This window comes from Oncorhynchus kisutch, linkage group LG3, assembly GCF_002021735.2.
Source record: "Oncorhynchus kisutch isolate 150728-3 linkage group LG3, Okis_V2, whole genome shotgun sequence".
Lineage (NCBI taxonomy): Eukaryota > Metazoa > Chordata > Actinopteri > Salmoniformes > Salmonidae > Oncorhynchus > Oncorhynchus kisutch.
Window position 1 is genome coordinate 71,041,581 of NC_034176.2, and position 25,976 is coordinate 71,067,556.

General features: G+C 44.1%; 1 protein-coding gene across 4 annotated transcripts in view; it reads left to right on the forward strand.

Moving 5' to 3' along the window:
* LOC109888433 (sn1-specific diacylglycerol lipase alpha) overlaps nucleotides 1-25,976 on the forward strand; it is a 53,279-nt gene that overhangs the window by 15,677 nt on the left and 11,626 nt on the right. For 2 of the 4 annotated variants that reach the window (XM_031813292.1, XM_031813283.1), the window contains 18 exons: nucleotides 504-605; nucleotides 787-998; nucleotides 1,534-1,635; nucleotides 1,842-1,980; nucleotides 2,113-2,172; nucleotides 2,299-2,386; nucleotides 2,531-2,665; nucleotides 2,808-2,885; nucleotides 2,987-3,111; nucleotides 3,518-3,668; nucleotides 4,544-4,627; nucleotides 6,011-6,088; nucleotides 6,375-6,455; nucleotides 6,645-6,787; nucleotides 15,240-15,308; nucleotides 15,399-15,471; nucleotides 15,609-15,817; nucleotides 18,338-18,464. In XM_031813292.1, the coding sequence (XP_031669152.1) occupies nucleotides 511-605; nucleotides 787-998; nucleotides 1,534-1,635; nucleotides 1,842-1,980; nucleotides 2,113-2,172; nucleotides 2,299-2,386; nucleotides 2,531-2,665; nucleotides 2,808-2,885; nucleotides 2,987-3,111; nucleotides 3,518-3,668; nucleotides 4,544-4,627; nucleotides 6,011-6,088; nucleotides 6,375-6,455; nucleotides 6,645-6,787; nucleotides 15,240-15,308; nucleotides 15,399-15,471; nucleotides 15,609-15,817; nucleotides 18,338-18,464 (2,049 nt within the window). In that variant the 5' untranslated portion in view covers nucleotides 504-510. Of the gene's footprint in view, nucleotides 1-503; nucleotides 606-786; nucleotides 999-1,533; nucleotides 1,636-1,841; nucleotides 1,981-2,112; nucleotides 2,173-2,298; nucleotides 2,387-2,530; nucleotides 2,666-2,807; nucleotides 2,886-2,986; nucleotides 3,112-3,517; nucleotides 3,669-4,543; nucleotides 4,628-6,010; nucleotides 6,089-6,374; nucleotides 6,456-6,644; nucleotides 6,788-15,239; nucleotides 15,309-15,398; nucleotides 15,472-15,608; nucleotides 15,818-18,337; nucleotides 18,465-22,311; nucleotides 24,772-25,976 lie in introns of those variants that run through there. The other 2 variants (XM_031813302.1, XM_031813298.1) reach the window with 2 other exon arrangements.

Below are 25,976 nucleotides of genomic sequence, written 5' to 3' on the forward strand. Positions count from 1 at the left end.
TGAAGGAAAGAATGAAAAGGGGTGTTCACGTTACCAGAGCATATGGTAACAAACAGACTCATTAAAACAAGTCCTCTCTCATTACCTGGGCCACATAAACTATCTTAGCCATTATCCCACTGTCTCCCTCTCACACTCTCTTTGCCTCCATATTTCCATTTCACCTCTCTTTCCATCTGGAGTTTCATTGTGAGAAGAAACCGAGCGTACTGATAGTTCTGCTATAGTCTGACTGATGCTGCAGAGCTTTGAGGAAGTCTTGGCTATTATGAAAGCTGGTCAGTGGGGAAAGAGGGTCTGGCCTTTTGATCACGCCATGATGTGGGCATTGCTTTTTTTTTTCTCGTCCTCTCTTGCTTTCTCAGAGGGCAGCGATGCTGGGTACTGTGGGCAGGATTTGTTAAAGCCAAGGGTGTGTGTTAAACCACTATTTTAAGCGCTCTTTGGTTCAAGGTTGTGAATATTTGTGTCGTAATGTGCTGTTCTTCCTCTCTCCCTCACAGGGCAGTGATGCCTGGTATGGTGATGTTTCGGCGGCGCTGGTCAGTTGGCAGTGATGACCTAGTGCTGCCCGCCCTCTTCCTCTTTCTACTGCACTGCATCTGGTGAGTACTGCGTTTGGATGTTTTTCTCTGTGAGTGTATGTTCCTGTGTCTGTCTGTGGTCCGGAGTCCCCTCACCAGGCTAAAAGTATGAAGCTGTATATGAGATGGAATATTTACCCCCCAAAATGTTGTCTGAACCATGGGTGTGTCATCTGTGGGACCATGCCCCTCCCCCTCCCAGGCTGGTGGTTCTGTCTGTGGTTCTGTTCGGCCTGCCCTATGGCTCAGACCAGTCCTGCTCGGTCACCCTGGTGGACCATGGCCGGGGGTACCTGGGCATCTTGGTCAGCTGCCTGATCTGTGAGAGCGCCATCATTTGGCTGAGTATGAGAGGCAGCATCCTCTACACACAACCCAGAGAAGCTGTGCAATATGTCATCTACATACGACTAGGTAAGTGACACCAGCATGTTATCACAGACACACTATATATATGTATGTACAGTGGGGCAAAATAATATTTAGTCAGCCACCAATTTGACAAGTTCTCCCACTTAAAAAGATGAGAGAGGCCTGTAATTTTCATCATAGGCACACTTCAACTATGACAGACAAAATGAGGGGAAAAAATCCAGAAAATCACATTGTAGGATTTTTTTATGAATTTATTTGCAAATTATGGTGAAGAAACCGAGCGTACTGATAGTTCTGCTATAGTCTGACTATAGCAGAACTATCATTATTTACTCTGAAAAATAAGAAGCTTTGTTTTTTTGCAAAAATGTTGCTTCCATTTCTAAACTTGTTTTATGGGGTATTGTGTGTAGATTGCTGAAGATTAATTTATTTTTTAAATCCATTTTAGAATTAGCCTGTTAACAAAATGTGGAAAAAGTTGAGGGGTCTGAATACTTTCTGAAGTGTCCTGTCTAATTTCACAATATTGAGTAATGTTGTTTCTCTTCCCTCCCTGCTTTCTCTCTTTCAGCCATCTTGTTGGTGGAGTTGGTATATGCAGTGGTGGGGATCGCCTGGCTTTTCCAATACTACCAACCGTGCTCTGATGTCACTGCCAAGAACCTTGCTTTGGGTGAGTTTGAGAAGGAGTACGAGGGAGCAGCAATCACTAGAGTAAATATGTTGTAGACTAGAGTAATCTTCAAAGAGAACAAGGACGGACTTGTAAAACAAAGTAATGGAGTAGAAATGCCCAGGGGCATGTTTAGCTTTTCTTACACCATTGCGTGGTTCGTTATGAAGATCACAATATATCAAAACTATCCCGTCTCCCCCCAGGGATTGTGGTGTGCAATTGGCTGGTGATCTTCAGCGTGTGCTTCACCCTCATGTGTACCTTTGACCCCACGGGACGCACATTTGTCAAACTGAAAGCCACCCGGCGACGCCAACGCAACCTCACCACCTACACCCTCAGGTTGGTACCCTCATCCCTGCATACTACCGTCTGTACACCCTTAGGTTGGTACCCTCTTCCCTGCATACTACCGTCTGTACACCCTTAGGTTGGTACGATCTGCCCTACACACTACCATCTCTAAACCCTCAGGTTGGTACCCTCTGCCCTACACACTACCATCTCTACAGAGTATACCACCTGCACCCTCAGGTTGGTACCCTCTTCCCTACACACTACTACCATCTGCCCTACACACTACTACCCTCTCTGCCCTACTCTGTCCACACCCAGCACAGCACACTAAGCTAACCATCCTGCTCTACCTCCCTTCCTCAGACACCGGCTAGAGGAGGGCCAAGCCAGTAGCTGGAGCAGGAGACTGAAGTTCTTCATGTGCTGCACCCGAGCCCAGGACACACAGTCTGTGAGGGAAATATAATTATTTTTCCTCTATCCATCACCCAACGTCCTGTATGATACAATCTATTCAGTGAGAATCAATGGTTGTGGTTGGGATCCATTCTTGTGGTTATTCATGATTCAAACTCTATCTCTCCTCTCCCGTTAGGATGCGTATTCCGAGGTGGCCAGCCTGTTTGCAGAGTTCTTCAGAGATCTGGACATTGTGCCTAGTGACATCATAGCTGGCCTGGTGCTGCTTCGCCAGAGACAGAGGTCTAACAGAGGTGCCATCCTGGACCAGGTAACAGGGGATGGGGACCAGTGTGGAGAGAGAAAGAGAGAGGGATGGGGGGATAGGCTACAGGTAAAATGGTAAGAGTTGGAGGGCCTGTTTGTGTTTGACAGTCTTATTAGTGTGTGAAATAGTTGTTTTTCTCCTTCAGGCCAACAATGACATTTTAGCCTTCTTATCTGGAATGCCTGTAACTCGCAACACCAAATACCTGGACCTTAAGAACTCGGTGAGTGTGTGTTTGTGGATTTATATTGAACCTCTAAGGCAGCGGTGTAGCCTCTGTCTCTGTTTTGGATGTATTTTTAACATTGTGTGTGTGTCCCTCAGACGGAGATGGGCATGTACAAGGAGGTGTGTTACTACATGCTGTTTGCCCTGGCAGCGTATGGCTGGCCCATGTACCTGATGAGGAAGCCTGCCTGTGGGCTGTGCCGCCTGGCCAGCTCCTGCCAGTAAGTCTGCCTGCCTCCCTCCCATCCCATGCACTTACTCCGGTTTCACATTTCACATTCATCAGTATTGACAACGTGGTAATCCACTGGGACAATAACACTCTGGTCAGACCCCACTCTCTGACACAGTGGGTAAACAATGGAGCACTGACACACAGCGTGTTCCACTCCACTGTTCAGACAAAACACTGACCCACGCACTAACCACTTGACTAGTGATACAAAGACCTAAATACACTGAATCACACACATGTTTGGGTTTTAGACTCTCATACTCAATTTAAGGACCTATTGTAGTAATCTCTCTCTCCATCTCTCCCCTTTCTCTCTCTTCCTCTCTCCATTTTCTTCTCTCTCGTCTCTTTGTCTGTCCTCTCTCTCTCCTTCTCTTCTCCTCCTCTCTCAGCTGTACATCAGGGTCTGGCTCTAGGCTGTCCCAGACAGTGACAGTGGAGGAGGATAACTGTTGTGGCTGTAATGTCCTGGCTATCCGCCGCCACTTCCTGGACAGAGAGCTGAAGCAGGTCCATGTTGTCTACACATCCTGGCACGACGCGGTGAGTACCAACTGGAAGGGTGACAGACTTAGAGGTCAGGGGTCAGTCTGGACAATTACCAGGCATGAGTATAATACAGAAGATACAACATGCAGTGTTAGTAGAAGCAATTTGCAAAGTACAGATGAACAGGTGTATGATTTGTCATATTGTCTGTCAGTCAACAATTTGCTGTATCACTCCTTGGAATTGTTTCTCGAAATGACTTCTTGCTGTTTTATTGCACTTAGTTCCCTCAATAATATATGTAATATAACACCTTGCATGTAATATAACACCTTGCATGTAATATAACACCTTGCATGTAATATAACACCTTGCATGTAATGTAACACCTTGCATGTAATATAACACCTTGCATGTAATATAACACCTTGCATGTAATATAACACCTTGCATGTAATATAACACCTTGCATGTAATATAACACCTTGCATGTAATATAACACCTTGCATTGCTCTGTACCAAGGGAAGTAAATCACACTGCCAATCGTCTGGCTGGATAAATACTATCCAAATCACGTCCAAAATATTCCACCTGTTAATTATTTTCTGTTCGCAGAGGGACGTGGCCGTAGCGAGAAAACGAGCACTCAAAACACACTGACTGATTTGTAAAGCAGACTTCTCTGTTAACTGGGCCAAGTCTGACTTTCCATCCATTAAACCACACCATGCAGGCTAGCTAGCAGAGAGTGGAGGGTCTGGACTCTGCAGACTCTCATCACAGAGGGAGTTGGGCCAGGACACTCCATGATGGAAGTCATCATTATAGTCCTTGGCTGTTTCTTCTGCATGCCTTTGATTGATGTGTGTTACCAAAATAAATAGATTTAGCTGCTACCTCTCACTATTCTCTCTCTCCCCTTCATAGGTTTACGAGACACCTTTCTTTGTGGCTGTGGATCATGGGAAAAAGAAAGTTGTCATCAGCATTCGAGGAACCCTGTCCCCCAAAGTAAGACAGTGACAAACTAATGACTCACAAGTGACTGACCAGAGAGTCATCAAACTGCCATGGTTGTGTCCCAAATGGCAACCTATTCCCTATATATTGCAACACTTTTGACAAGAGCTTCTGGTCGAAAGTTGTGCATGTGGTGTTTAAAAAGAGAGAGAGGGAGAGGGCACCTCCCAAAAAGACTGCAACAACCTACACAGTCCACTATATAGGCCAAAGGGTGCTATTTGGGATGCAGACGATGACTCACAAGTGAATGACCAGATAGTCACAAGTCCAAATCAGTCAATCATGGAGCACAATACAATGTTATGCAGTACAACGACTTTCAGTGAAGTTAAATTCCTCGCAGTTCTATGACATCAAATTCCCTTCAACTGAACTCACACGCCTTCTCTCTTGTTGGGTGAACATTCTCTGGGCTCAATTTTGCTCAAGTACTGTAAAATCACTATACTCCGCAGCACGATTTATGAAGTAACTTTTCTTTAAGTGTCCAAGGAAAGGAGAATATTATTTAACTGGAGCATAAAGAGAATGTGTTGCACTTGCTAGCAGTATTCAGAACTCGCCTCGAATATGTGTCAACCCATCTATTTAAAGTGTCATGGTTATTTTTCTCACATCAAAATATTTTTTTCTTTACTTGAGGAAATGGAGCACATTTTCTCTCTCTCTCTCACACACACACACACACACACTCTGTCTCTCCTGTCTTTCATCTTTTGTTATCACCTCCTCCAATAAAGACATTCTCTGGCAACCAAGAAAGTACGAAATCGCCACGAAATCCCTAGTTTGAAAGCGACTGTTTCCTTCAAGCTGTGCCGTGCCATTTTCTCTACATTTCCCCCAATGTGGCCCAGCCCCCTAGCAATTCGAGTTCTGGCCAATGAGTTCAGTCCCTCGCATTTGAAAGGGAAAAGGGATACCTAGTCAGTGGCACAACTGAATTCATTCACCCGAAATGTGTCTTCCATATTTAACCCAGTAACTAAATCAGAGAGGTTCCGTGTGGCTGCCTTAATCGACATCTGCCTTGATCAAGGGCAGAACGGCAGATTTTTCCACGTTTCCAACTCGGGGATTCGAACAAGCAACCTTTCGGTTACTGTCCCAACGCTCTAACCGTTAGGCTACCTACAGCTGACTGACAGCTAGCATAGGCCTGCCCAGTGTAATCAAATGAGGTTGCCGGGAGACCGAGAGCAATGATATGGCGCACATATCTGCACATGCAAAGTAGTACGCCGTTTTCAGGGACCACTTTTGGCTTGTGAGTGCTACTTTCAGAACTAGTCGCTAAAAAGTTTACAAAAGTACCAGAGAATCTTTTTAAGTGCATGTAGTAGTATCATAACGTGTGTGTGTGTGTGTTAGGATGCCCTGACTGATCTCACAGGGGACTCTGAGCGTCTGCCAGTGGAGGAGCAGCATGGAAACTGGCTGGGCCACAAGGTAAGAATGCATTCACCCAGCCAGACCTAGTCAAATCAGAGGTTCCCTTGGGTGTCTCTTCACCCTTTGTTACAAGCCATCCCCAAGAGATATTGGTCCAATGTGCTCCCAAAGCACAGGGGCCATTTCACTTCTCAAAAGTGGAATGATTTATAGATGTAAAATGAGTGGATATTAAAATGATTTAATAAAGATGCTGAAGCGAAGAAAAAATGAATGGAATATTAGTCTGCCTCTCTCTCTCTCTCTCTCCCCTATTCCCTCCCTCCTTCTCTTCCTCTCTCAGGGGATGGTTTACTCAGCAGAGTACATTAAGAAGAAACTGGAGCAGGAAATGATCTTGTCACAAGCCTTTGGAAGAGATTTGGTACATGAGTGATGAATATGTGCATATGTCTCAGTGTGGAGTGTGGTTGAAAGGATTTGTGCATATTGATTGAAATGTAATAGGTTTGCATAACTAACACTTTCATGGGAACAGAGCATTAGAAGAAATAGAAGATTTTGTTGAAGGGTGTGTGTGTGTATACAAGTCTAATCCGAATGTTTTTCTCAGGGTAAGGGAACCATGCACTACGGGCTGGTGATAGTGGGACACTCCCTTGGTGCTGGTACTGCAGCCATCCTGTCCTTCCTGCTCCGCCCCCAGTACCCCACACTGCAGTGCTACTCCTACTCTCCACCAGGTGGCCTTCTGAGGTAAATATGGCCTTCATCATGTCATCAAACCATATGGTAGATGTAGTTGCTCGGCCCATTGCTTGTAGCCATTGCAACAGGACAGAAAGCACCAAGACCTACTCGGATCAAGAGAACTTTGCATCAGACATCCATATCCCATTGCTTGTATAGCCTGGAATTGTATTGAGAAAGAAATGACCAATAATACTCTAAACACGCACACTGAAACATCTCACCTTCAACCGTCATAAGATCACTGTGTAACATGTCCATCTTTCAGTAGATATTAGGCTCTTATGGGGCTCGTTTCTTTCAATAGATATTAGGCTCTATTATGGGGCTCGTTTCTTTCAATAGATATTAGGCTCTATTATGGGGCTCGTTTCTTTCAGTAGATATTAGGCTCTATTATGGGGCTCGTTTCTTTCAGTAGATATTAGGCTCTATTATGGGGCTTGTTTCTTTCAATAGATATTAGGCTCTTATGGGGCTCGTTTCTTTCAGTAGATATTAGGCTCTATTATGGGGCTCGTTTCTTTCAATAGATATTAGGCTCTATTATGGGGCTCGTTTCTTTCAATAGATATTAGGCTCTTATGGGGCTTGTTTCTTTCAATAGATATTAGGCTCTATTATGGGGCTCGTTTCTTTCAGTAGATATTAGGCTCTTATGGGGCTCGTTTCTTTCAGTAGATATTAGCCTCTTATGGGGCTCGTTTCTTTCAGTAGATATTAGCCTCTTATGGGGCTCGTTTCTTTCAATAGATATTAGGCTCTTATGGGGCTCATTTCTTTCAGTAGATATTAGGCTCTATTATGGGGCTCGTTTCTTTCAGTAGATATTAGGCTCTATTATGGGGCTCGTTTCTTTCAGTAGATATTAGGCTCTATTATGGGGCTCGTTTCTTTCAGTAGATATTAGGCTCTATTATGGGGCTCGTTTCTTTCAGTAGATATTAGGCTCTTATGGGGCTTGTTTCTTTCAGTAGATATTAGGCTCTATTATGGGGCTCTTTTCTTTCAGTAGATATTAAATCAAATCAAATGTATTTATATAGCCCTTCGTACATCAGCTGATATCTCAAAGTGCTGTACAGAAACCCAGCCTAAAACCCCAAACAGCAAGCAATGCAGGTGTAGAAGCACGGTGGCTAGGAAAAACTCCCTAGAAAGGCCAAAACCTAGGAAGAAACCTAGAGAGGAACCAGGCTATGTGGGGTGGCCAGTCCTCTTCTGGCTGTGCCGGGTGGAGATTATAACAGAACATGGCCAAGATGTTCAAATGTTCATAAATGACCAGCATGTTCGAATAATAAGAAGGCAGAACAGTTGAAACTGGAGAAGCAGCACGGCCAGGTGGACTGGGGACAGCAAGGAGTCATCATGTCAGGTAATCCTGGGGCATGGTCCTAGGGCTCAGGTCCTCCGAGAGAGAGAAAGAAAGAGAGAAGGAGAGAATTAGAGAACGCACACTTAGATTCACACAGGACACCGAATAGGACAGGTGAAGTACTCCAGATATAACAAACTGACCCTAGCCCCCCGACACAAACTACTGCAGCATAAATACTGGAGGCTGAGACAGGAGGGGTCAGGAGACACTGTGGCCCCATCCGAGGACACCCCCGGACAGGGCCAAACAGGAAGGATATAACCCCACCCACTTTGCCAAAGCACAGCCCCCACACCACTAGAGGGATATCTTCAACCACCAACTTACCATCCTGAGACCGGGCCGAGTATAGCCCACAAAGATCTCCGCCATGGCACAACCCAAGGGGGCGCCAACCCAGACAGGATGACCACATCAGTGAATCAACCCACTCAGGTGACGCACCCCTTCCAGGGACGGCATGAGAGAGCCCCAGTAGGCCAGTGACTCAGCCCCTGTAATAGGGTTAGAGGCAGAGAATCCCAGTGGAAAGAGGGGAACCGGCCAGGCAGAGACAGCAAGGGCGGTTCGTTGCTCCAGAGCCTTTCCGTTCACCTTCCCACTCCTGGGCCAGACTACACTCAATCATATGACCCACTGAAGAGATGAGTCGTCAGTAAAGACTTAAAGGTTGAGACCGAGTTTGCGTCTCTGACATGGGTAGGCAGACCGTTCCATAAAAATGGAGCTCTATAGGAGAAAGCCCTGCCTCCAGCTGTTTGCTTAGAAATTCTAGGGACAATTAGGAGGCCTGCGTCTTGTGACCGTAGCATACGTGTAGGTATGTACGGCAGGACCAAATCAGAGAGATAGGTAGGAGCAAGCCCATGTAATGCTTTGTAGGTTAGCAGTAAAACCTTGAAACCAGCCCTTGCTTTGACAGGAAGCCAGTGTAAGAGAAGCTAGCACTGGAATAATATGATCAAATTTTTTGGTTCTAGTCAGGATTCTAGCAGCCGTATTTAGCACCAACTGAAGTTTATTTAGTGCTTTATCCGGGTAGCCGGAAAGTAGAGCATTGCAGTAGTCTAACCTAGAAGTGACAAAAGCATGGATTAATTTTTCTGCATCATTTTTGGACAGAAAGTTTCTGTTTTTTGCAATGTTACGTAGATGGAAAAAAGCTGTCCTTGAAATGGTCTTGATATGTTCTTCAAAAGAGAGATCAGGGTCCAGAGTAATGCCGAGGTCCTTCAGTTTTATTTGAGACGACTGTACAACCATTAAGATTAATTGTCAGATTCAACAGAAGATCTTTGTTTCTTGGGACCTAGAACAAGCATCTCTGTTTTGTCCGAGTTTAAAAGTAGAAAGTTTGCAGCCATCCACTTCCTTATGTCTGAAACACATGCTTCTAGCGAGGGCAATTTTGGGGCTTCACCATGTTTCATTGAAATGTACAGCTGTGTGTCATCCGCATAGCAGTGAAAGTTAACATTGTGTTTTCAAATAACATCCCCAAGAGGTAAAATATATAGTGAAAACAATAGTGGTCCTAAAACGGGACCTTGAGGAACACCGAAATTTACAGTTGATTTGTCAGAGGACAAACCATTCACAGAGACAAACTGATATCTTTCCGACAGATAAGATCTAAACCAGGCTAGAACTTGTCCGTGTAGACCAATTTGGGTTTCCAATCTCTCCAAAATAATGTGGTGATCGATGGTATCAAGAGCAGCACTAAGGTCTAGGAGCACGAGGACAGATGCAGAGCCTCGGTCCGATGCCATTAAAATGTCATTTACCACCTTCACAAGTGCCGTCTCAGTGCTATGATGGGGTCTAAAACCAGACTGAAGCATTTCGTATACATTGTTTGTCTTCAGGAAGGCAGTAAGTTGCTGCGCAACAGCCTTTTCTTAAATTTGAGAGGAATGGAAGATTCGATATAGGCCGATAGTTTTTTATATTTTCTGGATCAAGGTTTGGCTTTTTCAAGAGGCTTTATTACTGCCACTTTTAGTGAGTTTGGTACACATCCGGTGGATAGAGAGCCGTTTATTATGTTCAACATAGGAGGGCCAAGCACAGGAAGCAGCTCTTTCAGTAGTTTAGTTGGAATAGGGTCCAGTATGCAGCTTGAAGGTTTAGAGGCTATGATTATTTTCATCATTGTGTCAAGAGATATATTACTAAAACACTTGAGCGTCTCTCTTGATCCTAGGTCCTGGGAGAGTTGTGCAGACTCAGGACAACTGAGCTTTGAAGGAATACGCAGATTTAAAGAGGAGTCCGTAATTTGCTTTCTAATAATCATAATCTTTTCCTCAAAGAAGTTCATGAATTTATCACTGCTAAAGTGAAAGTCATCCTCTCTTGGGGAATGCTGCTTTTTAGTTAGCTTTGCGACAGTATCAAAAAGGAATTTCGGATTGTTCTTATTTTCCTCAATTAAGTTAGAAAAATAGGATGATCGAGCAGCAGTAAGGGTTCTTCGGTACTGCACGGTACTGTCTTTCCAAGCTAGTCGGGAAAACTTCCAGTTTGGTGTGGTGCCATTTCCGTTCCAATTTTCTGGAAGCTTGCTTCAGAGCTCGGGTATTTTCTGTGTACCAGGGAGCTAGTTTCTTATGAGAAATGTTTTTAGTTTTTAGGGGTGCAACTGCATCTAGGGTATTGCGCAAGGTTAAATTGAGTTCCTCAGTTAGGTGGTTAACTGATTTTTGTCCTCTGGCGTCCTTGGGTAGACAGAGGGAATCTGGAAGGACATCAAGGAATCTTTGTGTAGTCTGTGAATTTATAGCACGACTTTTGATGTTCCTTGGTTGGGGTCTGAGCAGATTATTTGTTGCAATTGCAAACGTAATAAAATGGTGGTCCGATAGTCCAGCATTATGAGGAAAAACATTAACATCCACAACATTTATTCCATGGGACAAAACTAGGTCCAGCGTATGACTGTGACAGTGAGTGGGTCCAGAGACATGTTGGACAAAACCCACGATGATGGCTCCGAAAGCCTTTTGGAGTGGGTCTGTGGACTTTTCCATGTGAATATTAAAGTCACCAAAGATTAGAATATTATCTGCTATGACTACAAGGTCCGATAGGAATTCAGGGAACTCAGTGAGGGACGATGTATATGGCCCAGGAGGCCTGTAAACAGTAGCTATAAAAAGTGATTGAGTAGGCTGCATAGATTTCATGACTAGAAGCTCAAAAGATGAAAACGTCTTATTTATTTTTTTGTAAATTGAAATTTGCTATCGTAAATGTTAGCAACACCTCCGCCTTTGCGGGATGCACGGGGGATATGGTCACTAGTGTAGCCAGGAGGTGATGCCTCATTTAACACCAGTAAATTCATCAGGCTTAAGCCATGTTTCAGTCAGGCCAATCACATCAAGATTATGATCAGTGATTAGTTCATTGACTATAATTGCCTTTGAAGTAAGGGATCTAACATTAAGTAGCCCTATTTTGAGATGTGAGGTATCATGATCTCTTTCAATACTGACAGGAATGGAGGTGGTCTTTATACTAGTGAGATTGCTAAGGCGAACACCGCCATGTTTAGTTTTGCCCAACCCAGGTCGAGGCACAGACACGGTCTCAATGGTGATAGCTGAGCTGACTACACTGACTGTGCTAGTGGCAGACTCCGCTATGCTGGCAGGCTGGCTAACAGCCTGCTGCCTGGCCTGCACCCTATTTCATTGTAGAGCTAGAGGAGTTAGAGCCCTGTCTATGTTGGTAGATAAGATGAGAGCACCCCTCCAGCTAGGATGGAGTCCGTCACTCCTCAGCAGGTCAGGCTTGGTCCTGTTTGTGGGTGAGTCCCAGAAAGAGGGCCAATTATCAGTTTTCAACCAGCGATTGAGTTGTGAGACTCTGCTGTAGAGCTCATCACTCCCCCTAACTGGGAGGGGGCCAGAGACAATTACTCGATGCCAACACATTTTGCAACTGATTTACACGCAGAAGCTATGTGATTGGTGATCTCTGACTGTTTCATCCTAACATCGTTGGTGCCGACGTGGATAACAATATCTCTATACTCTACACTCACCAGTTTTAGCTTTAGCCAGCACCATCTTCAGATTAGCCTTAACGTCGGTAGCCCTGCCCCCCGGTAAACAGTGTATGATCGCTGGATGATTCGTTTTAAGTCTAATACTGCGGGTAATGGAGTCGCCAATGACTAGAGTTTTCAATTTGTCAGAGCTAATGGTGGGAAGCTTCGGCGTCTCAGACTCCCGTAACGAGAAGAGTAGAGACCAGAGAAGACTCGGCCTCTGACTCCGACTCGCTGCTTAATGGGGAAAACCGGTTGAAAGTTTCTGTCGGCTGAATGAGCCACACCGGTTGAGCGTTCCTACAGCATTTCCTTCCAGAAACCGTGAGAAAGTTGTCCGGCTGCGGGGACTGTGCCAGGGGATTTATACTACTATCTGTACTTACTGGTGGCACAGACGCTGTTTCCTCCTTTCCTACACTGAAATTACCCTTGCCTAACGATTGCGTCTGAAGCAATCCTATCCTCGCCGTAAAGTGAGTACAGCGACTGCAATTAGAAGGCATCATGTTAATGTTACTACTTAGCTTCGGCTGTTGGAGGTCCTGACGAATCGTGTCCAGATAAAGCGTCCGGAGTGAAAAAGTTGAGGGGGAAAAAAACTAAAATATAAACTGTAATTAAAAAGTAAAAACCGTAAAGTTGTCAGGTAGCAAAATAGGTTGGCAACAAAACGCACAGCAACTCGAAAACAAGTCTAGGCTCTATTATGGGGCTTGTTTCTTTCAGTAGATATTAGGCTCTATTATGGGGCTCGTTTCTTTCAGTAGATATTAGGCTCTATTATGGGGCTCGTTTCTTTCAGTAGATATTAGACTTTGTTATGGGGCTTGTTTCTTTCAGTAGATATTAGGCTCTATTATGGGGCTCATTTCGTTCAGTAGATATTAGGCTCTATTATGGGGCTTGTTTCTTTCAGTAGATATTAGGCTCTATTATGGGGCTTGTTTCTTTCAGTAGATATTAGGCTCTTATGGGGCTCGTTTCTTTCAGTAGATATTAGGCTCTATTATGGGGCTTGTTTTTTTCAGTAGATATTAGGCTCTATTATGGGGCTCGTTTCTTTCAGTAGATATTAGGCTCTATTATGGGGCTCGTTTCTTTCAGTAGATATTAGGCTCTATTATGGGGCTTGTTTCTTTCAGTAGATATTAGGCTCTTATGGGGCTCGTTTCTTTCAGTAGATATTAGGCTCTATTATGGGGCTCGTTTCTTTCAGTAGATATTAGGCTCTATTATGGGGCTCGTTTCTTTCAGTAGATATTAGGCTTTGTTATGGGGCTTGTATCTTTCAGTAGATATTAGGCTCTATTATGGAGCTTGTTTCTTTCAATAGATATTAGGCTCTATTATGGGGCTCGTTTCTTTCAGTAGATATTAGGCTCTATTATGGGGCTCATTTCTTTCAGTAGATATTAGGCTCTATTATGGGGCTTGTTTCTTTCAGTAGATATTAGGCTCTATTATGGGGCTCGTTTCTTTCAGTAGATATTAGGCTCTATTATGGGGCTTGTTTCTTTCAGTAGATATTAGGCTCTATTATGGGGCTCGTTTCTTTCAGTAGATATTAGGCTTTGTTATGGGGCTCGTTTCTTTCAGTAGATATTAGGCTCTATTATGGGGCTCATTTCTTTCAGTAGATATTAGGCTCTATTATGGGGCTTGTTTCTTTCAGTAGATATTAGGCTCTATTATGGGGCTCGTTTCTTTCAGTAGATATTAGGCTCTATTATGGGGCTTGTTTCTTTCAGTAGATATTAGGCTCTATTATGGGGCTTGTTTCTTTCAGTAGATATTAGGCTCTATTATGGGGCTTGTTTCTTTCAGTAGATATTAGGCTCTATTATGGGGCTCGTTTCTTTCAGTAGATATTAGGCTCTATTATGGGGCTTGTTTCTTTCAGTAGATATTAGGCTCTATTATGGGGCTCGTTTCTTTCAGTAGATATTAGGCTCTTATGGGGCTCGTTTCTTTCAGTAGATATTAGGCTCTATTATGGGGCTCGTTTCTTTCAGTAGATATTTGGCTCTATTATGGGGCTTGTTTTTTTGTTGCCTTGTGGCAAAGTTGAATAACCTCTATATACACAGCCAGAAGAGGACTGGCCACCCCACATAGCCTGGTTCCTCTCTAGGTTTCTTCCTAGGTATTGGCCTTTCTAGGGAGTTTTTCCTAGCCACCGTGCTTCTCCACCTGCATTGCTTGCTGTTTGGGGTTTTAGGCTGGGTTTCTGTACAGCACTTTGAGATATCAGCTGATGTACGAAGGGCTATATAAATAAATTTGATTTGATTTATAAAGCTGCCAGTCCCCTCAAACTGGATTTGCAATGTAAATCATGGTGAAAGAGGTTGTGTGAACATATGCCATGTTCCAGTGCTGTTCTGAGAAGGTCATTTGTGGTTAGAACTGGTACTAGATTATCTGTGCTGATCAGATGAGGTAGAGGCATTTTGTCAAGTCCTCCAGTTTCTAGATTATAGCATAAAGCAGGGAACTCAGAAGAATCATCTCTGTATACACCAGTGTTTTCTGTGCTGAAATCTTTTTTCTTCTTCATATTTGTCAGTCGTGATCCAGCCTGTTTGTCTCTGATCTCATCTATTGATATTGATTGGATCCCAATCCCGTTTATGACACCGCTGTCTATCTTGGATGCTTTTTATCGAAGGGCAACTCATCGCGGGCCTTGATGCCTCTACACATCGACGTTTGCTGTGGAGAGATGTTGAATTATTTAGCTAGAATGAGAGCAGACTCGTGATTTTTGTGTGTGGAAAACGTCTGGCTGGAAATTCAGCAGCAACCGTTTAAGTGGTGACGGAGGGAAAGAGAGTACACATCACACTCTTACTAGACAAACACTTAGTTTTTCTGACCCGCTCTTCCTTTTTTCACATCCTCTTTCTCTTTTTGTGTCTCTGACAAGCATTTCGCTACACCCGCTGTAACATCTGCTAAATATGTGTATGTGACCAATAACATTTGATTTGACTCTCCTCATCGTTTTGTTTCTACAGTGAGGATGCCATGGAGTACTCCAAAGAGTTTGTCACTTCTGTCGTTTTGGGAAAGGACCTTGTCCCAAGGTATGTCATCTATGTAGAAACCCCACCTATTTCAAGTATCGTATGTCATGATGTACAGCTGTACTAATTTCTCTCCTGTTTGTCTCATAGGATTGGTCTCTCTCAGTTGGAGGGGTTTCGGCGCCACCTGCTGGAAGTCTTACAGAAGAGCGACAAGCCAAAGGTAGTGCATGTATTTCTAATGAGATAGCAAACTGTGTGTGTGTGATCAAACCCTGTATATTCTACAGAAAGGAAGCATCAACACTGTGCTCTAACCGCTATCAGTATAGATTGTAACTGCTGATATCTCCCTGCCAGTGGAGGATCATTGCAGGGGGAACTAAGTGCATTCCTAAGTCCGAGCTGCCTGTGGACGACGGCCCCCAGCCCCAGACAGCCCCCGTGCCCCCCAGCACCCGTCTCTGGCTGCATCCCAGTGATCTCAGCATCGCCCTGTCAGCCTCCACCCCCCTCTACCCACCGGGCAAGGTCATCCACGTGGTCCACAACCACCCCTCAGAGACATGGTAAGAGCCCTGGCATTACAATGATGGCACAAGAAAGTTTATTTGTCACATTCACAGGGTCACAGATTTCATTTCAGGGTACTGTAGAATCCTCTGACCAACAATGCAGGTCAAAGAGAAGTGAGTGAAACAATAGTAAAAATAATATTAGTAGTAATACTAATATAGTAGTAAAAAAATGGAATAGAAAAAGATCACAGGACAGCATATACTGTATATACACTACCGTTCAAAAGTTTGGGGTCATTTAGAAATGTCCTTGTTTTTGAAAAGGAAAGCACATATTTTTGTCCATTAAAATGTCATCAAATTGATCAGATGTACAGTGTAGACATTGTTAATGTTGCTGGAAACGGCAGATTTATTTTTTTTGAGTATCTATATAGGTGTACAGAGGCCCATTATCAGCAACTCACACTTGTGTTCCAATGGAACGTTGTCAGCTAATCCAAGTTGATCATTTTAAAAGGCTAATTGATCATAAAAAAACTTTTGCAATTAAGTTAGCACAGCTGAAAACTGTTGTGCTGATTAAAGAAGCAATACAACTGGCCTTTAGATTAGTTGAGTATCAGCATTTGTGGGTTCGATTACAGGTTCAAAATGGCCAGAAACAAATTACTTTCTTATGAAACTCGTCAGTCTATTCTTGTTCTGTGAGGTGTCTGTTTCTCAAACTAGACACTCTAATGTACTTGTCCTCTTGCTCAGTTGTGCACTGGGGCCTCCCACTCTTTCTATTCTGGTTGGAGCCAGTTTGCGCTGTTCTGTGAAGGTAGTACACAGCATGGTACGAGATCTTCAGTTTCTTGGCAATTTCTCACATAGAATAGCCTAAATTTCTCATTTCTAAATGACCCCAAACTAGTGTATACACACATTTACAGCTAGTTTTAAATGATCTACAGCTGCTGCAGTTAAAAGTAGTGAAGTGTATAAACAAGGATACTTCTCTATAGAGTGAGTAACAATGATAAATGTCCATTGTGGGTTGAGGGAGGGCAGGGAGGAGGATAAATGTCTGTTGCGGTGGAGGTCAAATGAAGTCTGGGGGCAGGGGGAGCAGGTAGCAGCCTATTGGTGGCTATTCAGCAGCCTGATGATCTGGGGTTAGAAGCTATTGGCCAGTCTGTCAGTTTTTGCCATGATGCACCTATATTGATTGTTGAAATCAGGGAGAACAGGCCGTGTCTCAGGTGGCTGAGGTCCATGATGATCTTCTTGGCCTTCCTGCGACACCTTGTGTTGTAGGTGTCCTGGAGGGCAGGCAGTGTGCACCCGATGGTGCGTTCGGCTGAGCGTACCACCCTCTGTAGAGCCTTGCGGTCAGCGGCGGCGGAGTTGCCGTACCAGGCTGTGATGCAGCCTGGTGCTCCTGAAGAACACTGAGAGCCCTCGGGGACAGGCCAAATTTCTTCAGCCTCTTGAGGTTGAAGAGTTGCTGTCGTGCGTCCTTCAGAGATTACGATCAACTTTATTATCCCACTAGGGGGACATTTGTTTGGTCATGTGCTTAAAAATACTTTACATAAAACGACACAAAAGAATTAATTCAAAGTGCTATAGCTACACGTTTAAAGTGAAAGTGCAATATGCTGTATACTGGAGGGACCAACAGACTATCTATTATACAGCCTAATGGCTGTTGGAATGAAAGAGTCCCATATCTATCTGTTTTGAGTGAAGGGGATGAGTAGTGTCCTGTAAAATGCTTTCAAGTTTTAGGAGGATGGGTTTTTGTGTTCAGGTTGGTGGCTGATTCTTGATCTATACCAATTGTCCTTCCTGCCGCTTTATGCGCTGAAGCATATTCACCACGGTGTCTGTGTGGTTTGACCATTTTCAGCTTCTTGGAGATGTTTAGCCCGATTTTTAACATTTTTTTGACCGTCTCCAGGGCGGCCCTGTTGATGAGGATGGGAGCGTTCTCAGCCTGGTTCCTCCTTAAGTCCACAACCATCTCCTTTGTTTTGCTGACGTTGAGGGATTTGTTGTTTACCTGGCACCACGCCGTAAGAATGCCTGCCTCCTCTCTGTAGACCGTCTTGTCACATCAGTAACTTGATGATGGAGTTGGGACTGTGAGGCCACCCGGTCGCGGGTATACAGGGAGTACAGTAGGGGACTGAGGATGCACCCTTGTGGGGCTCCTGTGTTAAGGATCAGTGTGAAGGAGGTGATGTTGCCTACCTTCACCACCTGGGGGCAGCCGTCAGGAAGTCCAGCACCCAGGTGCATAGGGAGGAGTTCAGTCCCAAGGCGGAGAGCTTTGTGGTGAGCTTAGCGGTATTGTAGTTGATGAACAGCATACTCACATGCATTCCTTTCGTCCAGGTGGCTGAGGACAGTGTATACTACCAGTCAGTTTAGTACACATCTAGTGTGACATGTTTTATGCTAATTGGATAGAAACTGTACGAGGGAAAAGACTGGCTTTACGCAGACATTACTTTTGGTATTAATGTGCATGCATACATCATTTTGCTGTGTATATAATTTAGCATGCCCCTCTGTGTGTAGCTGTGGACAGGAGGAGCCCACCTACTCAGCTCTCTGGGGGGATAACAAGTCTTTCAACGAGGTCATCATCTCCCCTGCCATGCTAAACGAGCACATGCCTCACATGGTGATGGAGGGACTCAACAAGGTCTGTGAATATAATAGATACACTGTCCATGTCTGTCTGGATTTCCTTTGTGTGTTGGATGGGATGAGTGGAGGTTTCCTGTAGATAAAATTAGATTGTAGGGGTCCTGGTAAGATGCTCTGTTGGGGAAGGTGACAGAATAAGGTAGCGGAGCCCTGGTGAAGTGCACTGAGGGAAGTATAAATTAATCAAACCTCATTCATGCACTGAGTTGGCAGGTGATGACACTGGATGAATGTTCTACAGTTGAAGTCGGAAGTATACAGTGGGGCAAAAAAGTATTTAGTCAGCCACCAATTGTGCAAGTTCTCCCACTTAAAAAGATGAGAGGCCTGTAATTTTCATCATAGGTACACTTCAACTATGACAGACAAAATGAGAAAAAAATCCAGAAAATCACATTGTAGGATTTTTTATGAATTTATTTGCAAATTATGGTGGATAATAAGTATTTGATCACCTACAAACAAGCAAGATTTCTGTCTCTCACAGACCTGTAACTTCTTCTTTAAGAGGCTCCTCTGTCCTCCACTCATTACCTGTATTAATGGTACCTGTTTGAACTTGTTATCAGTATAAAAGACACCTGTCCACAACCTCAAACAGTCACACTCCAAACTCCACTATGGCCAAGACCAAAGAGCTGTCAAAGGACACCAGAAACAAAATTGTAGACCTGCACTAGGCTGGGAAGACTGAATCTGCAATAGGTAGGCAGCTTGGTTTGAAGAAATCAACCGTGGGAGCAATTATTAGGAAATGGAAGACATACAAGACCACTGATAATCTCCCTCGATCTGGGGCTCCACGCAAGATCTCACCCCGTGGGGTCAATGATTACAAGAACGGTGAGCAAAAATCCCAGAACCACACGGGGGGGACCTAGTGAATGACCTGCAGAGAGCTGGGACCAAAGTAACAAAGCCTACCATCAGTAACACACTACGCCGCCAGGGACTCAAATCCTGCAGTGCCAGACGTGTCCCCCTGCTTAAGCCAGTGCATGTCCAGGCCCGTCTGAAGTTTGCTAGAGAGCATTTGGATGATCCAGAAAAAGGATGAAACCAAAATATAACTTTTTGGTTAAAAACTCAATTTGTCGTGTTTGGAGGACAAAGAATGCTGAGTTTCGTCCAAAGACACCATACCTACTGTGAAGCATGGGGGTGGAAACATCATGCTTTGGGGCTGTTTTTCTGCAAAGGGACCAGGACGACTGATCTGTGTAAAGGAAAGAATGAATGGGGCTATGTATCGTGAGATTTTGAGTGAAAACCTCCTTTCATCAGCAAGGGCATTGAAGATGAAACGTGGCTGGGTCTTTCAGCATGACAATGATCCCAAACACACTGCCCGGGCAACGAAGGAGTGGCTTCGTAAGAAGCATTTCAAGGTCCTGGAGTGGCCTAGCCAGTCTCCAGTTCTCAACCCCATAGAAAATCTTTGGAGGGAGTTGGAAGTCCGTGTTGCCCAGCAACAGCCCCAAAACATCACTGCTCTAGAGGACATCTGCATGGAGGAATGGGTCAAAATACCAGCAACAGTGTGTGAAAACCTTGTGAAGACTTACAGAAAACATTTGACCTCTGTTATTGCCAACAAAGGGTATATAACAAAGTATTGAGATAAACTTTTGTTGTTGACCAAATACTTATTTTCCACCATAATTTGCAAATAAATTCATTAAAAAACCTACAATGTGATTTTCTGGATTTTTTTCTCATTTTGTCTGCCATAGTTGAAGTGTACCTATGATGAAAATTACAGGCCTCTCTCATCTTTTTAAGTGGGAGAACTTGCACAATTGGTGGCTGACTAAATACTTTTTTGCCCCACTACATACACCTTAGCCAAATAAACTCAAGTTTTTCACAATTCCTGACATTTAATCATAGTAAAAATTCACTGTCTTAGGTCAGTTAGGATCACCACTTTATTTTAATAATGTGAAATGTCAGAATAATAATAGAGAATGATTTATTTCTGCTTTTATTTCTTTCGTCACATTCCCATTGGGTCATTAGTTTACATACACTCAGTTAGTATTTGGTAGCATTACCTTTAAATTTAATTTGGGTCAAACGTTTTGTGTAGCCTTCCACAAGCTTCCCACAATAAGTTGGGTGAATTTTGGCCCATTCCTCCTGACAGAGCTGGTGTAACTGAGTCAGGTTTGTAGGCCTCCCTTGCTCACACGCTTTTTCAGTTCTGCCCACACATTTTCTATAGGATTGAGATCAGGGCTTTGTGATGGCCACTCCAATACCTTGCCTTTGTTGTCCTTAAGCCATTTTGCCACAACTTTGGAAGTATGCTTGGGGTCATTGTCCATTTGGAAGACCCATTTTCGATCAAGCTTAAACTTCCTGACTGTTGTCTTGAGATGTTGCTTCAATATATCCACCAAATTTTTTTGCCTCGTGATGCCATCTATTTTGTGAAGTGCACCAGTCCCTCCTGCAGCAAAGCACCCCCACAACATGATGCTGCCACCCCCGTGCTTCACGGTTGGGATGGTTTTCTTTGGCTTGCAAGCCTCCCCTTTTACTCCAAACATAACGATGGTCATTATGGCCAAACAGTTATATTTCTGTTTCATCAGACCAGAGGACATTTCTCCAAAAATTACGATCTTTGTCCCCATGTGCAGTTGCAAACCGTAGTCTGGCTTTTTTATGGCGGTTTTGGAGCAGTGGCTTCATCCTTGCTGAGCGGCCTTTCAGGTTATGACGATATACTTTTTTACTGTGGGTATAAATATTTTTGTACCGGTTTCCTCCAGCAGCTTCACAAGGTGCTTTGCTGTTGTTCTGGGATTGATTTGTAGTTTTCGCATCAAAGTACGTTCATCTCTAGGAGACAGAACGCGTCTCCTTCCTGAGTGGTGTGACAGCTGCGTGGTCCCATGGTGTTTATACTTGCGTACTATTGTTTGTACAGATGAAGGTGGTACCTTCAGGCGTTTGGAAATTGCTCCCAAGGATGAACCAGACTTGGTAATTGCTCATTTCATTTGATTTATCCATGATGTCAAGCAAAGAGGCACTGTGTTTGAAGGTAGGCCTTGAAATACATTCACAGGTACACCTCCAATTGACTCAAATTATGTCAATTAGCCTATCAGAAGCTTCTAAAGCCATGACATAATTTTTGGGAATTTTCCAAGCTGTTTAAAGGCACAGTCAACTTGGTGTATGTACACTTCTGACCCACTGGAATTGTGATAGTGAAATAATCTGTCTGTAAACAATTGTTGGAAAAATTACTTGTCCTGCACAAAGTAGATGTCCTAACCGACTTGCCAAAGCTATAATTTGTTAACAAGAAATTTGTGGAGAGGTTGAAAAACGGGTTTTAATGACTCCAACCTAAGTGTATGTAAACTTCCGACTTCAACTGTATGTATGAATGTGTTTGTGGGTTTCTGTCTGTAAAAGCTTTCCTAACAATTGTATGTTTTCAATTAATAGTTAGAACTAACCTCGTGTTTTCTTGTGCTGTAGCTGGTGAAGGGTGCTGTTCACTGACGGTGTGTTGGATGTTCTGTCTGGTCTGCTCCACGCTTAGGCTATACTGAGGTTACTCTGGAACTGCAGTGGTGTTGGAGTGTGCCTGCTGTGTATTGGGTATTGGTGTATGCATGGTGTTGTGTGATTGAAACTGCAGTGGTGTTGGAGTGTGTCTGCTGTGTGTTGGGTATTGGTGTAAGCATGGTGTTGTGTGATTGAAACTGCAGTGGTGAAGGAATGTGTCTGCTGTGTGTTGGGTATTGGTGTAAGCATGGTGTTGTGTGATTGAAACTGCAGTGGTGTGTTTGTATGTCTGTGTGATACTTATGTCTCTGCAGGTACTGGAACCATTTGGTCTCAGTTCTGAGCAGGCAGGTGCAGAGCTAATGGAGATGGAGGATGAGGGCCAACCAGCCAGCACTGTTGTGGTCATAACCTCCGAAACAGAGCTGCCCTCTACACCTCTTCTTTCAGATACCTCCTCTAACGCCCACAAAGACTCACTCTCTCCCTCTCCTCTTTCAGATAGCTCTTCTGATACTAAGAAAGACTCACTCTCTCCCTCTCCTCTTTCAGATAGCTCTTCTGATACTAAGAAAGACTCACTCTCTCCCTCTCCTCTTTCAGATACCTCCTCTAATGCCCACAAAGACTCACTCTCTCCCTCTCCTCTTTCAGATACCTCCTCTAACGCCCACAAAGACTCACTCTCTCCCTCTCCTCTTTCAGATACCTCCTCTAACGCCCACAAAGACTCACTCTCTCCCTCTCCTCTTTCAGATAGCTCTTCTGATACTAAGAAAGACCCACTCTTTTTCTCTCCTCTTTCAAATACATCTTCTGATACCCGCAAAGACCTTTCCTCTCCCTGTTCTCTTTCAGAATGTCCCTCTACCCCCAAAATAGAGCTGCCATCTACCCCTCTTACAGATACCGCATCTGTTCCCCAAACACACTCTACCCCTCCTCTTATGGGTAGTCTTTCCCCCACTGAACCATCAAATACCTCCCCACAAATAGACCAACCTGCCATCTCCCACATAGACCAACCCGCCGTCTCCCACATAGACCAACCCGCCGTCTCCCACATAGACCAACCCGCCGTCTCCCACATAGACCAACCCGCCGTCTCCCAATTATCGAATGGCCCCTCTACTCAGAAAACAGACTTGTTCTCTACACCTCTGTCACACCCACTCTCTTTCCCTCAAGCATCAAGTATCCCCCAAACAGACCTACCCTTTCCCCCACAATCATGGCAGACAGACCCCCTCCTCTTACAGGTGTACCCTTCCACCAAGCCCCTCTGAACCTGTACTATCCAATACCCCTTCATCTACCCAAGTAGACTCTTCAAATCCACCATCCACCACCCTCCCACTACCTATCCCAAATCTTCTGGTTTAACGTTAGTCTCTGCCTCTCCAGCTCACAGTCCTCCTCTGCCTCTTCAGTCTTACAAACCCTGTCTTGCTCTTTGCTTTAGCTTCAAATTGTTCAGATTGAGCAACCACCACACACCCTACTTACTAACTAATACACGCCTTTCTCTAGATGCAGTGAGGTTTCCATGGTTACCCCCATTTCTCCAACACTAACCCCTCCTCGTTATTCCTTGTGGCCTCCTGCTGTTGCAAATTGGCAGCTCAAGGTGTCCTGAGTAAGGAGGATGTGCTAAGTGTCTGAGTGCTCTGATTCCCCCACAGTTGGCATGATGGCACAAACAGACTGGCAACCAGGCTCCTGTAGACGGTGTGGTCACATCAAATAGATTCTAATGGCTGGTTTTAAATTAGAGTAGCCTGTTACCTGACGGTGATGACTACTTATACAGATTGACCAGCCTGAAATAACCTCCCACCATTCAGACCAGTTCACTTTATATTAGTGAGATGATGGAGCACTGAGCTAGCCCTCGTTTATGCTCAATTCATTGATATAATTAGTCAAAAGATAAATTGACCTAATAATATATCTCAATGGGTTTGTTACAAAGAGGAAGGACGTGCTTCTCTATTAGTCATGGTCAGTGCTTGACTTGGGCAGGAGCTCACCAGAGCTGAATACCTGCACCTCCCATTTTCTACTGCTTGTGCTCCTTTTCCTAGCCCAAGCACCTAAATGTGAACAGTAACAGCTCTCAAAATGAGTGCCAGCACCTATTTAAGTCCAAGTCTATCACTGGTCATGGAGGCAGAACAGTACTTCCCTGGTACTGTTCTGCACTGTGGGAGATGCACCTACTGGTTGATTTGTTTTACAGTATTTGATCTTGGTGGCTTTGTTTCTGATTGTGTCCCCTATGGTGCTGCTGGGGTGTTGGTGAGGTGCCTTTTTCTGTTGTTGTTGTTGCTATGGAAATATTAAGGTCATGTTGCTTTCTGCCTTCTTGGTCTTTCGCCTGGTTCTCAGTATGTGCTATAATTATGTCCACAAAAGTACTGTACTTCATTTAGTTTTTTTCTATGCTGATTGACGCCCATCATTAGCTGACTGTTTTTACTCACATCCCTCTCTGTCCATCTCTTCCTGTTACACACAGCTTTCATACCAATACCATGCATGTTTGTTCAATGTTAACTCCCATTATCATTTATATTATCATTTATTTTAGCCAGTTGTCATGTTCATATTGAAATGTTGTATTCCATGTCACAATGTGTTTAAGAAAATGCATGGCTTGTGATCCACGTGTTTTCATATTTATTCATGATATTGTATATTTTGAATAATGCTTTTTTTCATTTTGTGTTTTAACTCATTAAAGACAAATAACATATTTACCTGTGTGGTGACGTGATTACCATGAGTGTGTAGTAACTGTTGTCTGTGCTCTCTGTGTGGTGACGTGATTACCATGAGTGTGTAGTAACTGTTGTCTGTGCTCTCTGTGTGGTGACGTGATTACCATGAGTGTGTAGTAACTGTTGTCTGTGCTCTCTGTGTGGTGACGTGATTACCATGAGTGTGTAGTAACTGTTGTCTGTGCTCTCTGTGTGGTGACGTGATTACCATGAGTGTGTAGTAACTGTTGTCTGTGCTCTCTGTGTGGTGATGTGATTACCATGAGTGTGTAGTAACTGTTGTCTGTGCTCTCTGTGTGGTGACGTGATTACCATGAGTGTGTAGTAACTGTTGTCTGTGCTCTCTGTGTGGTGACGTGATTACCATGAGTGTGTAGTAACTGTTGTCTGTGCTCTCTGTGTGGTGACGTGATTACCATGAGTGTGTAGTAACTGTTGTCTGTGCTCTCTGTGTGGTGACGTGATTACCATGAGTGTGTAGTAACTGTTGTCTGTGCTCTCTGTGTGGTGACGTGATTACCATGAGTGTGTAGTAACTGTTGTCTGTGCTCTCTGTGTGGTGATGTGATTACCATGAGTGTGTAGTAACTGTTGTCTGTGCTCTCTGTGTGGTGACGTGATTACCATGAGTGTGTAGTAACTGTTGTCTGTGCTCTCTGTGGTGACGTGATTACCATGAGTGTGTAGTAACTGTTGTCTGTGCTCTCTGTGTGGTGACGTGATTACCATGAGTGTGTAGTAACTGTTGTCTGTGCTCTCTGTGTGGTGACGTGATTACCATGAGTGTGTAGTAACTGTTGTCTGTGCTCTCTGTGTGGTGACGTGATTACCATGAGTGTGTAGTAACTGTTGTCTGTGCTCTCTGTGTGGTGACGTGATTACCATGAGTGTGTAGTAACTGTTGTCTGTGCTCTCTGTGTGGTGACGTGATTACCATGAGTGTGTAGTAACTGTTGTCTGTGCTCTCTGTGTGGTGAAGTGATTACCATGAGTGTGTAGTAACTGTTGTCTGTGCTCTCTGTGTGGTGACGTGATTACCATGAGTGTGTAGTAACTTGTCTGTGCTCTCTGTGTGGTGAAGTGATTACCATGAGTGTGTAGTAACTGTTGTCTGTGCTCTCTGTGTGGTGACGTGATTACCATGAGTGTGTAGTAACTGTTGTCTGTGCTCTCTGTGTGGTGACGTGATTACCATGAGT